This window comes from Gadus chalcogrammus, chromosome 23 (assembly GCF_026213295.1).
Source record: "Gadus chalcogrammus isolate NIFS_2021 chromosome 23, NIFS_Gcha_1.0, whole genome shotgun sequence".
NCBI lineage: Eukaryota > Metazoa > Chordata > Actinopteri > Gadiformes > Gadidae > Gadus > Gadus chalcogrammus.
In genome coordinates, this window is record NC_079434.1 from 18,773,143 (window position 1) to 18,787,095 (window position 13,953).

General features: G+C 43.2%; 1 protein-coding gene across 2 annotated transcripts in view; it reads left to right on the plus strand.

The window, feature by feature from the left end:
- Positions 1-13,953, plus strand: part of LOC130377407 (NACHT, LRR and PYD domains-containing protein 12-like) — a 39,843-nt gene that overhangs the window by 7,552 nt on the left and 18,338 nt on the right. For both annotated transcript variants that reach the window (XM_056584521.1, XM_056584522.1), the window contains exons 7-13: positions 8,932-9,038; positions 9,116-9,229; positions 9,307-9,420; positions 9,495-9,611; positions 9,793-9,862; positions 11,572-11,797; positions 12,102-13,938. In XM_056584521.1, coding sequence (XP_056440496.1) covers positions 8,932-9,038; positions 9,116-9,229; positions 9,307-9,420; positions 9,495-9,611; positions 9,793-9,862; positions 11,572-11,797; positions 12,102-13,938 — 2,585 coding nt within the window. The remainder of the gene's footprint in view (positions 1-8,931; positions 9,039-9,115; positions 9,230-9,306; positions 9,421-9,494; positions 9,612-9,792; positions 9,863-11,571; positions 11,798-12,101; positions 13,939-13,953) is intronic.

Below are 13,953 nucleotides of genomic sequence, written 5' to 3' on the forward strand. Positions count from 1 at the left end.
CACATTCATGGTGGTTAGTGAGGTCCCCCCTTCACTGTAAAGCCCTATATGAAGTCAATGGAAGGGGACTTGAAAAGTGCTATATGAATGTATAGTTCATTTCAAGTTCAGAAATGTATAATTTTCATAGGAAAAACTCAACTATTTCTATTTTTTGTTGCCATGACTTTATAAGGTCTTTGTTACGTCATCATTTTTTACAGATATACTTTATATATATTTTATCTTCAGAACTTCAATTGAAGACATAAAATACAGAACAAGGTCCAACAATTTTAGATGTAGAAATACAGAACAATAAATGCAGAAATACAGAGCAACATTAAACCATTTAATATGAATAAATACAGAACAACATAAAACTATTGATCATGTAGAAATATAGAGCAACATAATTGAATATGTAGAAATTCAGGACAACATAAATTAATATGTTGAAATACAGAACATAAAACTATTGACTATGTAGTAATACAGAACAACATAATTGAAAATGTAGATATACAAAGCATCATAAAACGATTGAATATGTAGGAATGCATAAACATAAAAAGATTGAATATGTAGGAATGCATAAACATAAAAAGATTGAATATGTAGAAATACAGAGCAACATAAAACGATTGAATATGTAGAAATACAGAACAATATGTATCTATTTAATATGTAGGGATACAGAATAACATCAGTTATTGAATTGCGGTTTGAATATGTAGAGAAGCAAAGCCCCAGAGGGGTTTCATAGTCATCCTTGTTTTGAAGCCCCCTATAAGTGTCTTAAGTCAGGAAGGGCAAGTGCCCTCAGTTTTATAGGTTTATGTAAATGAGCTTAAGCACATTTATGATGGTTTATCAAAATAAAAGGTTGAATTAATGAATCAATAGTCTCACAGAAGGAAGCATTGGGACTGATAGAGCGCTGAAGGCCCTCCTTGGCTCCACAGCCCTCTGCTTCGTTAGGTCTGACTCTGTTCACACAGAGTTCAGGATCCCTACGGCCATCAGGCGACTGCTGGAGGAAGTTTGAATGTCCACAGTCATCTCCTTGAGCTCACTCCCTGATCCCTGATAGCAGCGAGGAGAGCGGAGGCGCTAGCATCACTGGACGTCCTCCCCTCCAGTGTGGCCCCATGGCAGCCCTGTGCTGTTCGTTAGCTACACCATGTTTCTCCTGTGAGCTAGTTGGATCCTTTAAGCACTTTTAATCTCACTTCCTAACATGTTCTTTTTATTGTGTGCAGGCTGAATTCCTGTGATCTGTCAAAGGGATGCTGTGAAGCTCTGGCCTCAGCTCTCAGCTCCAACTCCTCGAGTCTGAGAGAGCTCGACCTGAGTTCCAATGATCTGCAGGATTCAGGAGTGAAGCTGCTCTCTGCTGGACTGGGGAGTCCACACTGTACACTGGAAACTCTCAGGTCAGTTTTACTCAACGTGCAAACAGTTCCGTATCAGGAGACTATTAAAAGACGACTATTGGCCCCTGGTTTAAGGATCAATCCTAAATGTCGTCTAAATATATAATCGAATGACTCAGTACCCTTGCTGACCACGTTTATCAGGGTGGTGCCATTGGACATATTACACCTTGTTGTATGTGCGGTGCGAAAATGAAAAGTTGAAAAGTTCCGAGTTGCCATTGCATCTTTTCAATTATATACACAAAATATAATAATAGTGCCCTCCCACAATCTCCTGTTAACGGGAGAGTGGGAGTTAAACAAATGAAGTCACAGTATTTGCATCAATCAAAGGTTATAGGTCTACCTAGAATTATTATATTTTGGCGAGCAGCACAGGAATGACCCAACGGGAGACCCGGTTTAAAGCAGTTACACAATACACCACACGACCCGAGAGTTGCCTTTATTTATTTTTAATATGTCTTAAATTGTTTGACGTGTAAAAAAGTATAACATAACAAAAACTTTATACGCATACAAAAAATATAAATTCTTGAGTTGTTCCAATGAAAATGATATTTTTGCGATCGCGGCCGTGGTCACCGTGTCCGGGTGCCGCAAAGGATCCTGGGAGGCCCGGGGGGAGCGTCACCGCCACCAAGGGATCCTGGCTAACGAGGGCTCCAGGGGTGCTCGCAGGGTGCTAAGAGCATCGTTACTATAGCCTCAGTGGCGTCACCTGCTGGACATTCAGTGGTATTGGATGTGTTTTATTAAAACACATCCAATACCACGGAATGTACAGCTGGCACCATTTCGCAATACCTCCTAAACAGTGGTTACCGCCAATATATTACTCATAGACTACTGTAAGATTTAAAAAGCAAAGACCGAGACAGAGTCAACAACAACATAATTTATTGCAGCAATTTAAAATTCCAAAAATAAATGCGCAGCCGAAATGTTCCGATCAAACGCCACGTCCCAAGGTAACCCTCAAGGCATATAATAAATTCAAATGATTCCATTCGTCTTGTGTGGGAGGTCGCTTTCGAGCTGCACTTGCTGTCTCCCTCTGATTTTAATTCAACCATCGTGGTTGGTCCTCATATTGATCAATGACAGAAGACATACTGTACATGAATCATGCTGAGACCAGCGGGTTTCGGAGAATTTCTGCAGGCGTTTTTTGTTGCGATTGTTTGCCATAAAGCACTGAAGGCGCTTCGGTGAGGCTGTGTTGAAGTTCATTATTAATTGGACCGTGTCTAGACAGTTACGAACATGCCTGACCTTATAGTAGAGTGCACAATCGAGAGCGTGGTTTCTGCAGTGAACGTAGGCTGCTGCGGGAAACTGTGCTGCAATGCGTGCCTGAATGCCACGCGCTTTCCCGCTTACATTACCAGCACCATCACAAGGCGTATTTACACTGCCAAATATGCCGTCTTATGCACGCCTTTTTCGCGGCACGATCCACGCGTTAACACTACCCGAGGTAAATTGCCTGCTTGAGCTAGCACCCCAATTTAGTTAATTTAGTCAGCAAAATAAAGAATATGTCGGCGTTTTTGCACTTTAAAATAGTTAATCGGGTTTGTAGCCTACACTGACGTGAACTCATTTTTACATGCGGGTGACTTCATTCATAAAAAAAATAAAATATTCGGGAGTGTGCAAATTATTCTAAGGAGTTCAAAACTCTGTGCGCAGCCCCGCCTTCTCCAGTGAACCAAGAAAGCCCGCGCCGTGACGAACGGGGGATTTGACCCCCTCGGGTTTACACAGGAAACTTAAGATAAGACGGTGAAGTCGCCGGGGATGCCAAGCTGTGACCGAACCAGCTTGGCAGCGTAAAGAGGCCTATACATCATCCTGCCCAACAATATGGGCAGGATCTAGACCAAGCTCTTCTAATCGGGTCAGCAATAGCCGTGTGTCAATGCCCAGCCTCTGCCTTTGAATGATAATGAATGCATGGAACGTTGCATTTTTAATGTTTACACCAAAGATTCTAGACTAGAGAGTAAGTGTCATCACTGAAACCTTATAAGGAATCAGATAAAGTCTGCTCTCTTTGCTGAGCAATGCATGTTTCAGGAATCAGCACATTAAGATAAATGTAGTTGTCACACAAGCTGTTTTAGATTTTTGTAATATGGAATTGTTTCAGGGGGGAAAATGCCTCGAAAAAATATACGCACAGTGCGTTCAAGATTAGGACTGACAAAGCATATGTCAGCCCAGGCCTAATCAATTGTGTTGTTATATCTTCGGCATTCATATTATTGTAGTCTATTCTTTTCGTAGGATACTCTGTTGTTAGCCTTGATGGGGACATATTTGAACCCTATTTAACCCTATTTTCCATCGACAATCCTGCGTCTCCCCCTCCTATAGAGCCCATTCCAGCACCGTGTCAGTGGACAGTTGCAAGCCTACAAACGTCGTTAGAGCAATGCACGCACATTCATGTTAAGAGGAGTTTCAGGAAACGCTCCAAAGAAATTTACGAAGGTTCGCAAGATCCTTCGTGAGAATGATCGTATGAGCTTGGATCCATCGTTATCGGGAAACGGGGCCCAGGTTTAAAGCAGTTACACAATGCAAGACCCAGAGAGTTGCCTTTTTTTTTTACAGACACACACACACACACACACACACACACAGACACACGCGCACGCACGCACGCACACACACGAATACTCACACACACGAATACTCACACACGAATACACACACACACACACACACACACACACACACACACACACACACACACACACACACACACACACACACACACACACACACACACACACACACACACACACACACACACACACACACACACACACACTCTCTCATACTCGCACGACTCCCTTGGTGGCGGTGCCGCTTCCCCCCGAGCCTCCCAGGATCCTTTGCGGCACCCGGACACGGTGACCACGGCCGTGATCACCACAATATAATTAACAGAAGAATAATGTATCATCATTTTTATATAACTATCAGAAAAGAAAAGTTTCTGATAGCTAACTATCAGAAAAGTCGTCTAAAACATTAAATCAGGGTTCCTAACATGTTCTGTTTATTGTGTGTGCAGGCTGATTGGCTGTCATCTGTCAGAGCTATGCTGTGAAGCTCTGGCCTCAGTTCTCAGCTCCAAATCCTCTAGTCTGAGAGGGCTGGACCTGAGTTACAATGATCTGCAGGATTCAGGAGTGAAGCTGCTCTCTGCTGGACTGGGGAGTCCACACTGTACACTGGAAACTCTCAGGTCAGTTTTACTCAATGTGCAAACCTTTACAGCACAAGAGTCTTTATAAAAAAAAAGTAACAAAAAAACTTAAATAAAGACATTTAATGTAGAATGTACAGTTTACTATTTTTTATTATTATTATTCTACCTATTCACATGTAGTCAGGCTTTTTTTTAAAGCTTATTATTAGAATTTAAACATAAAAAAAATTAACATTGGCGTAACTTCTCTTTCAATTATGGAAAATGTTAAAGACATAAACACAGTAACATGGTCTTTTATTTTGTGTGTGAAGGCTGAATGTCTGTCGTCTGTCAGAGAGATGCTGTGAAGCTCTGGCCTCAGTTCTCAGCTCCAACTCCTCTAGTCTGAAAGAGCTGGACCCGAGTACCAACGATCTGCAGGATTCAGGAGTGAAGCTGCTCTCTGCTGGACTGGGGAGTCCACACTGTACACTGGAAACTCTCAGGTCAGGGTTAGGGTTAAATGTGTATTTGGGTTTGTTTAATAGTAAGGGATGATCCAGGACTAGGTGGGCTGTGATCTAAAAGAACAGACGACAGGTGTCTAAAGCCCAGTTCAGACCAAAGATTAGCCTCGCAACGACTTGCAACTCGCAACTCCTTTCAACTCCTTGCGACGAGACGGGCTGCGACGTTCTAAAAATGGGGCAGTTCAAACTGCTGCACCGGGCGGCGACGTCAGGTGGTTTCCCTAGCAACTGTGAACGCTCTGGCACAGCTGAGAGCCGAGAGCATCAGAATCACGCTAAAAAGTAGCCTAACTTAGGTTTGCGATTAGGTTGCTTGAGCTTGCACCCCAATTTAGCCTCCCGGACCCTACACACACATTGGCGGGTTTATTGGGTTTCATTCTGATGTAAATGCGACGGCTCCGCGGTTCTGGGGGGGGGGGGGGGCGGGGGCTTGGGCAGAGGTGTTGCTGCGCTGTCTCCACAGAGACAACGCAGCGATATCATCATGAGCAGTTCTAACTTTGTAGAGAGATTTCTATTTGCAAAAACTGTTGGTTTATTTTTATTGATCCCCTTCGAGAATTTGTGTGCAAATGGGGGGGGACTAGGCTATATTCTCGCCTTCCTACCTTGTAAAGCGCATTGTAGGCCTGTTGCTTTTGGGCCGATACTGCGCCCATTCCTTGATTCGTTCTGCCGCAGCACTCCAAACAATTAATTTAATTCCAATGTTCGTCAAATCCACTCCAATAGTGGTCCTGCATTGAGTTGAAATCCAACTCTAATGAATATATGGTCCAGTTTTAAGTTTCAAGAACATTTATACATTCCCAGGGCATGTTAAATGAGTGCATGCCATGCCACTCATAACACACTTGTAAAATGCAGTCGTCAATTGATGGAATGGGTTATTTCATACATCATCACAAACAAAATTTGGATTTAATCAAATAAATTACAGATAAATAATACTGAAATGGCCACTTTTTGGTTGAACACATTTGAAGGAAATAATTACGATCCCCCAATGTTGACCTGAAGTTAGGGTTAGGGTCACGCTGCTGCAACTCTTCCCCTGCAACGTTCCAAAACAGCCTCGTTGCGAGGGGAATCTTTGGTCTGAACTGGGCTTAAGATCCCCACCAGATTCAGCATCATTATTCATTTGTAGGCTGGGGTCAACATGTCAGTGGAGCACAGATGGGAGGAGGGAGGCCAAGAGGCCAGAGGAGGAACAGAACTTTAGAGGACGAGGATTCTAGGAACATCATTTTTATTTTTTAAGGGTTGTTTATTTTTGCTGTCTTGTTAGCTGCTAGTGTGTCATTAGTTAACAGGTTATTCTAGCTGACAGAACACTGGCCAGCTGATGTGAGGGTGAGGGGTTGCTGTCCTGTTAACTGCTAGAATGTTATGTATGTTATATGTGATGTAACTCTGACCAGCTCATGTGAAGGTTAGGCTTAGGGGTTGCTGTCTGTATGTTATGGATGTTATGTGTTATATGTTATGTAACTCTGAGGAGTTGCCATTAGTGTAGACATGAGGCTCGGTGATGGTGGCTCTAGACGGGCTGTGATCTGAATTAAATCATAAAGCTTTAAGTTGTCCATCATATGGAATTAATACTTTATTAATCTGTTTACTTCAGTAAGAAATATTCTCTTCCAGATAGAATAAATAAAGGTGTGTGTGTGTGTGTGTGTGTGTGTGTGTGTGTGTGTGTGTGTGTGTGTGTGTGTGTGTGTGTGTGTGTGTGTGTGTGTGTGTGTGTGTGTGTGTGTGTGTGTGTGTGTGTGTGTGTGTGTGTGTGTGTGTGCGTGCGTGCGTACCACCTTGCCTTGGTACCTTTCTGAACACCTTCCGGTAAAAGGTGAAACAGTATGAGGAAGGAAAAAACAAGAGAAGAATCCAACCCAACAAGATTATTGATTTAACAAAGAGATAATAGAGGGAATAGCCCGGCCTAATAAAGAAACATAACCCATTATAAATGATTACATTACATCACTGTCTGCTCTCCTTTACTGGTGTTTATAACCTTTAATGCTATTTTCCATTTGGGTCACATTATAATCGTTGTCGTGTTGTTCATGTCTGCTTCTGAATAATGAATGGCAATCAAATTGTGCACTTTTATGTCAACAAGTATGGAAGTATGGTGTTTCTGTGGGTTTGTGCGTGTTTTGTGTGTGCGCGTGTGTGTCTGTGTGTCTGTGTGTGTGTGTGTGTGTGTGTGTGTGTGTGTCTGTGCGTGTGGTCCCTATAAAGTCCACATGAAGACTAAAGACTATATGATCAGGGGTCAATATATATTGTCAATATATTGACAACATATATTGAGCTCTCCGTCTGACTCCACATTACAGGGTGGAGTCATGGAACAGCAGCCTATAGGAGGCTAGTCTTAGAGGAGTACAAACAGGGAGGGGCAGTGGTTCAACTGGTTGGTTCACAGCAACATTACCTTGTTATGAGTCGGACGGTTTGCTGTGACTCACTTCATTACAGCAGGAAGAAGACTAAGGTACTGTACTCAACTCTGATCCCTGATGCATCATAAATGCTATTCACTTATCACTTAATCACTTATATATCATCAATAGGAAGATTGCTATTTTTATGTAAACATGTACTGCTAAACATTATTATTAAATATGTCAGGTAAATGAACAAATGTTTAAACTGTAGTGTCCGTCACTGTTATGAAGTTAATCGGTCACACTGCTGTTGGCAGAAAGAATTAAACTTTAATTTTCTTATTAGAAAATGTAGCCGATTCTAAAAATATACAGTTATATATGCATTGTTATGTTGTTAATATTATTATTATGAGTATTATTATGATTACGAGGTGCGGAGAATACATTATACAGTTGTAATTGGTTGTATACAGTTGGATGCATTATACATCTTTGTAAGTGAAGGTGTTTAAAGATCATCTTGTTCTGGTTCTTGTTCTCTGTGGGCCTTTATCACAGCTCTGGTTGTAATGTCATATGACACGAGGAAGTCCATATATGGTGCTGCCTTCAGAGCGGTTTAACCAGCACAGGGAACAGTTGGTATGATTTCAGCATTGTGAACTTGATTTTGATCAGACACATTTGAAGCCCTTAGAGACCTTCTGAGTGGAATGATGAATAGTTGTTAAAGTTATTAATTAATAATTATTAAATAGTTATTGGAAACATCTGGGCAGCATCTCCACATATTTGCTCTTATTGAGAGTGAGAGGGTCTATGAACTGCTTCTTGGAAAGACCACCCTGCCTCTCGTCCACAATAAAGAGACAGCAGCCCCCCAAAAAGCAGCTTGCATAAAAACAGAGAGTAAACCAACGCTGAATTGTCGTAGAAACAATACAGAGTTGTTTTTGTGTCCAGGTCTCCAGTCTACTATGGATGAGGAGAGAGAGGAGGGGGCTCCTACCTCTAAAACCACTCTGTCTGGGGAACATGGCCACCAGAGCAAAGCTAAGAGGTAAGAAGAGGATCTCTCTGTCTGTGACTGTTGTCCTTCTCAGAGCTCAGCACTGATATCTCATGACTCCATCATCAGTCTTAGTACAAGCTGTGTGTGTGTTGTGTTGAAGCCCAGAGCAGCGGGAGAGAGCAGACTCCCCTGGACCCAGCTGTGTCTCCTTGAAGAGTGACTGGTCGATGGATGATCCTATTAACTTTAGAGATGGAAATCAGTCAATTGACAAGAGGTGAGGATTTATCAGATATTATTCAACTATATCTATCAGACATCCTTTAATCCTGGTTCTTGTTTTTCTATAAGAGTCCAGAAGGAGAGAGCGGACTCCCCTGGACCCAGCTGTGTCTCCTTGAAGAGCGACTGCTCTATGGGTCATCCTCCTGACCTTAAAGATAGACGCTCCTCCAGAGAGGAAGGGTATGGATTTGTCAAAGATTATAAAACGACAGCATCGATCAAACATCCATAAATCCTGGTTCTTGTTTTTCTATAAGAGTCCAGAAGGAGAGAGCAGACTCCCCTGGACCCAGCTGTGTCTCCTTGAAGAGCGACCGCTCTATGGGTCATCCTCCTGACCTTAAAGATAGACGCTCCTCCAGAGAGGAAGGGTATGGATTTGTCAAAGATTATAAAACGACAGCATCGATCAAACATCCATAAATCCTGGTTCTTGTTTTTCTATAAGAGTCCAGAAGGAGAGAGCGGACTCCCCTGGACCCAGCTGTGTCTCCTTGAAGAGCGACTGCTCTATGGGTCATCCTCCTGACCTTAAAGATAGACGCTCCTCCAGAGAGGAAGGGTATGGATTTGTCAAAGATTATAAAACGACAGCATCGATCAAACATCCATAAATCCTGGTTCTTGTTTTTCTATAAGAGTCCAGAAGGAGAGAGCGGACTCCCCTGGACCCAGCTGTGTCTCCTTGAAGAGCAACTGGTCTATGGATCATCCTCCTAGACTTAAAGATGGACGCCCCTCCAGAGAGGAGAGGTAGGAGTTTCCAACAAACTAGTAGTTTTACTGACTGATATTTACAATCAGGAAATTTTTGTATTAAAAAGATAGTGTGTGTGTGTGTGTGTGTGTGTGTGTGTGTGTGTGTGTGTGTGTGTGTGTGTGTGTGTGTGTGTGTGTGTGTGTGTGTGTGTGTGTGTGCACGCTGTCTCCACAGGCGACCACAGGAGAGGTCAAAGGTTACCAGTGCTCAGTCTGTACAGCAGCATCAAGCAGAGCTGATCAAGGTGTGTAAATGAAACAAGACATTTGACTTCAGCTCTAAACAGGGGCTCCGTAAAGGGAGGGGGGGGGGGGGGAATTCATCATAATCAAGTTAATATATTTAGTGTGAAAATGTTATCTAAAAAACGTAGCAATTTAAACAAACAAGGGGTTTGTTCCTCCATGTTTGGCTAAATGTTCAGTATAGTCTATATATTCCACCTCTCTCTCTTTATTGCATGGTTCAGTCTTGCGTGGATCCAGTTTTCAGCACAGAGTCTTCCACTCGGTCAGCTTACAAGCAGAACAGACGGAGAACAGACTGTCAGTAGTTTGACACGTCGTCGTTGATGTAGAAGTCGTGGTATCAGAAACAGAGAGCTGAGAGGGAGGAAAAGGGCCAACAGTTTATACAAACAAAGGTTTTTTATTTATTTACCTTCCTTCCCTATCAATCAAATAGTTCTTCATAAAACATGAAATTCATAAATATGAATCAATAAATGAGGGAGACAGGTGGATGACCCGGGAAGTCTGTTTATTTAGGCCTTCACAAATTCTCTTCTACTTATCAACTATACAGCCAGGGTAGGTCTGTGAATACTGACCCCTAGTGGTGAAAAGTAATAGCGGAGTATGAAGACAGTCTGTGTCTTTTCTGTCCCATTTTACTGAGGTGTTTAGAGCAAGTGTAACATTACTGGCATCTGACAAACTTTGGGAACCAATTGACCAAAATGTAAAACACCACTGAATTTCATGAATTTCTCAAGAGGAAAGCCTTTTGCCAGAACAGCAACAGCAATGAGAGATGCCACTCATGTATAGGGCTGGGATAAAATATTATTTTTTAAACGATTAATCTAGAGATTATTTTTTCGATGCACAGTTCGATTCGATTATCGATTATCTCCCCATTAATTGACTAATAGCAATTTATACATGTTGATTTACATATCTGAATGAAAAAAACATGAATTCCTTAACATTGCAATGCATGTTTATTGCCTTTAAATTCAAAAATAAAAGTGCAAAGAAATGCATTCTTTGAAGTCTACGTTGCTCGGTCATCTGGAGCTGCTCCCGGGTGGCGCCTCTTCAGGTGCTGGTGCATTTGCCGTGGGGCTAGAATGGAAAGTCATCTCCATTTTGCAAAGACGACGTATCACGGAATCGTTTCCTTTTACATTAAAGAATTCCCATACTGTAGAGGAATGAGTGTGTGGAGCCTTGCACTTATGATAGTCTGAGGAGCCACTCGCGTTGCTACTACGCTCCGTCGCCGCCATCTTCGTTTTGGGTTTTTCGAATCGACACACATTTTTCGCGTCGACGTAATTTATGCGTCGACGTCATCGATTACGTCGACGCATTGTCCCAGCCTTACTCATGTACCTCTTACATTCATACATCAATGGTCAATGACAGCAGGCTTAGTATTAGGTAATTAGCAGTAGGCTACACTAGAGCTAGTCTATCAATCTATGGGTGGTAAAATGGATTTTCTAGGCTGGTGGGTGGTCTAGGTTGGAGGCCCAATATATTATTTGATAAGGCCCACAATCTCTAGTGGTGCCCCTGGCTCTACATGGGCAATAAAAGCATCTCTTGTGGAGCTTATAGGCTCCAGTTTTCCCTCTTTAGACCAGGGAGACGTTAATCTAGGACAGATGCTTCTGATGTCCTCAGTTAGTTCAAAGTAAAGTTCTCCTTGATGTTTGTTCTGTTCCAGAGGGCTGAGGAGAACGCACACGCTTTTCTAGACAAGGAGCTGAAGAAGCTCTGGAGGGATCTCTTCTCAGATTACCCACAATGCTCGGAGAGTCAGAGGGAGAAGGAGGAGGAGGATGATAAGAACGAGGAGCAGAGGAGGCGCGCCATAGAGGGAGTGGTAGACATCACAAAGCTCTGCCTGATGGAGATGAACCAGGAGGAACTGGCCGACAAGCTGGGGAGTGGTAAGATACTCATATATAGGTTAAATGGGTTGATCCATATATGTAGGGTTATTGTGGGGGTATCAGCTTAAAGAATTTTAAACATTAAACGGCAGATCAACAGCAGAATAACTCAGTGGAAGAGATGCACCACTATCTTGTTATATCAGGTTAGCAAGTCACTGATACCACTGATACTCAACAACGACAGCACTACTAATAAAGTTATAAGATCCATATAAAGTAGAATTTAATACTTTTTTCTTTACACCAGTAATATTGCTTGGAAATATGAATGGTATGTTTCTTCTGGTTTGGGATTTAGGAGCTGTTGCGGTCCAGTGGCAACATGAACTCAAGGCTCATCTGAAGAAGAAGTTCCACTGTGTGTTTGAGGGAATCGCTAGAGCAGGAGAGCAGAGACCTCTGAATGAGATCTACACAGAGCTCTTCATCACAGAGAGAGGCAGTGGAGAGGTCAACATGGAACATGAGGTCAGACTGATTGAAAAGGCATCCAGGAAGCAAGCCAACGAGGAAACACCAATCAGATGTGAAGACATCTTTAAACCTCTACCTGGACAAGATAAACCAATCAGAACAATAATGACAACCGGAGTGGCCGGCATTGGTAAAACTCTCTTAACACACAAGTTCACTCTGGACTGGGCCGAAGGCAAAGCCAACCACGACATAGACTTCACATTTCTCCTCACTTTCAGAGAACTGAATTTATTGAAAGGGAAAGAGTTTAGCTTACTGGAACTTCTTCATCAGTTTTCTGTTGAAACCGAAGAATCAGGAATCTACAGATACGACCATGACCAAGTAGTCTTCATCTTGGATGGTCTGGATGAGTGTCGACTTCCTCTGGACTTCCAGAATAACCCGATCTGGACTGATGTCACCGAACCGACCTCAGTGGACGTGCTGCTGACAAACATCATCAGGGGAGTCCTGCTTCCCTCTGCCCGCATCTGGATAACCACACGCCCTGCCGCAGCCAATCAGATCCCTGCTGAGTGTGTTGACATGGTGACCGAGGTGAGAGGGTTCACCGACCCACAGAAGGAGGAGTACTTCAGGAAGAGATTCAGAGAGGGGACAATGGCCACCACAATCATCTCTCACGTCAAGAAATCTCGAAGCCTCCACATCATGTGTCACATCCCAGTCTTCTGTTGGATCACTGCTACAGTTCTAGTGGACTTCTTCAAAACATCCCAGAGAGGAGAAGAGGTGCCCAAGACCGTGACTCAGATGTACAGCCACTTCCTGAGGGTTCAGTCCATACAGGGGGACAGGAAGTATCATGGGCGAGCTGAAACCGATCCACAATGGAGTTCGGAGAGCAGGGAGATCATTGTTTCTCTGGGGAAACTGGCTTTTAACCAGCTGGAGAAAGGCCAGCTGATCTTCTACGAGGCAGACTTGGCAGAGTGTGACATCGATATCAGAGCAGCCTCAGTGTACTCAGGAGTGTTCACCCAGATCTTTAAAGAGGAGTGTGGACTGCACCAGGACAGGATGTTCTGCTTCATCCATCTGAGCATCCAGGAGTTTCTGGCTGCCCTTTATGTCTTTCTGTCCTTCATCAACACTGGTGTCAACCTGCTCTCAGAAGAACAGCCAACCTCCAGGGATGCTGAACTCCTCCTCCTCTACCAGAGTGCGGTGGACAAGGCCTTACAGAGTGAGAACGGACACCTGGACTTGTTCCTCCGCTTCCTCCTGGGCCTCTCTCTAGAGACCAATCAGATGCTCCTACAAGGTCTGCTGGGACCAAGAGGAAGTAAATTACTGGACAATCTAACAAAAAACGTTCAATCGGGGCAGACAGGAAGGAGGTCACAAATCAATAACCAAATAGTCCATTACATCAAGGAGAAGATAGGTGGAGATCTCTCTCAAGAGAGAAGCATCAATCTGTTCCACTGTCTGAATGAGCTGAATGACAGTTCTCTAGTGGAGGAGATCCAACAGTACCTGTCATCAGGAAGTCTCTCCACTGAATCTCTCTCCTCTGCTCAGTGGTCAGCTCTGGTCTTCATCGTACTGACATCAGAAGAGCAGCTGGACGTGTTTTACCTGAAGAAATACTCTGCTTCTGAGGAGGGTCTTCTGGGGCTGCTGCCATTGGTCAAAATCTCCAAAACATCTCTGTAGGTTCACTCATA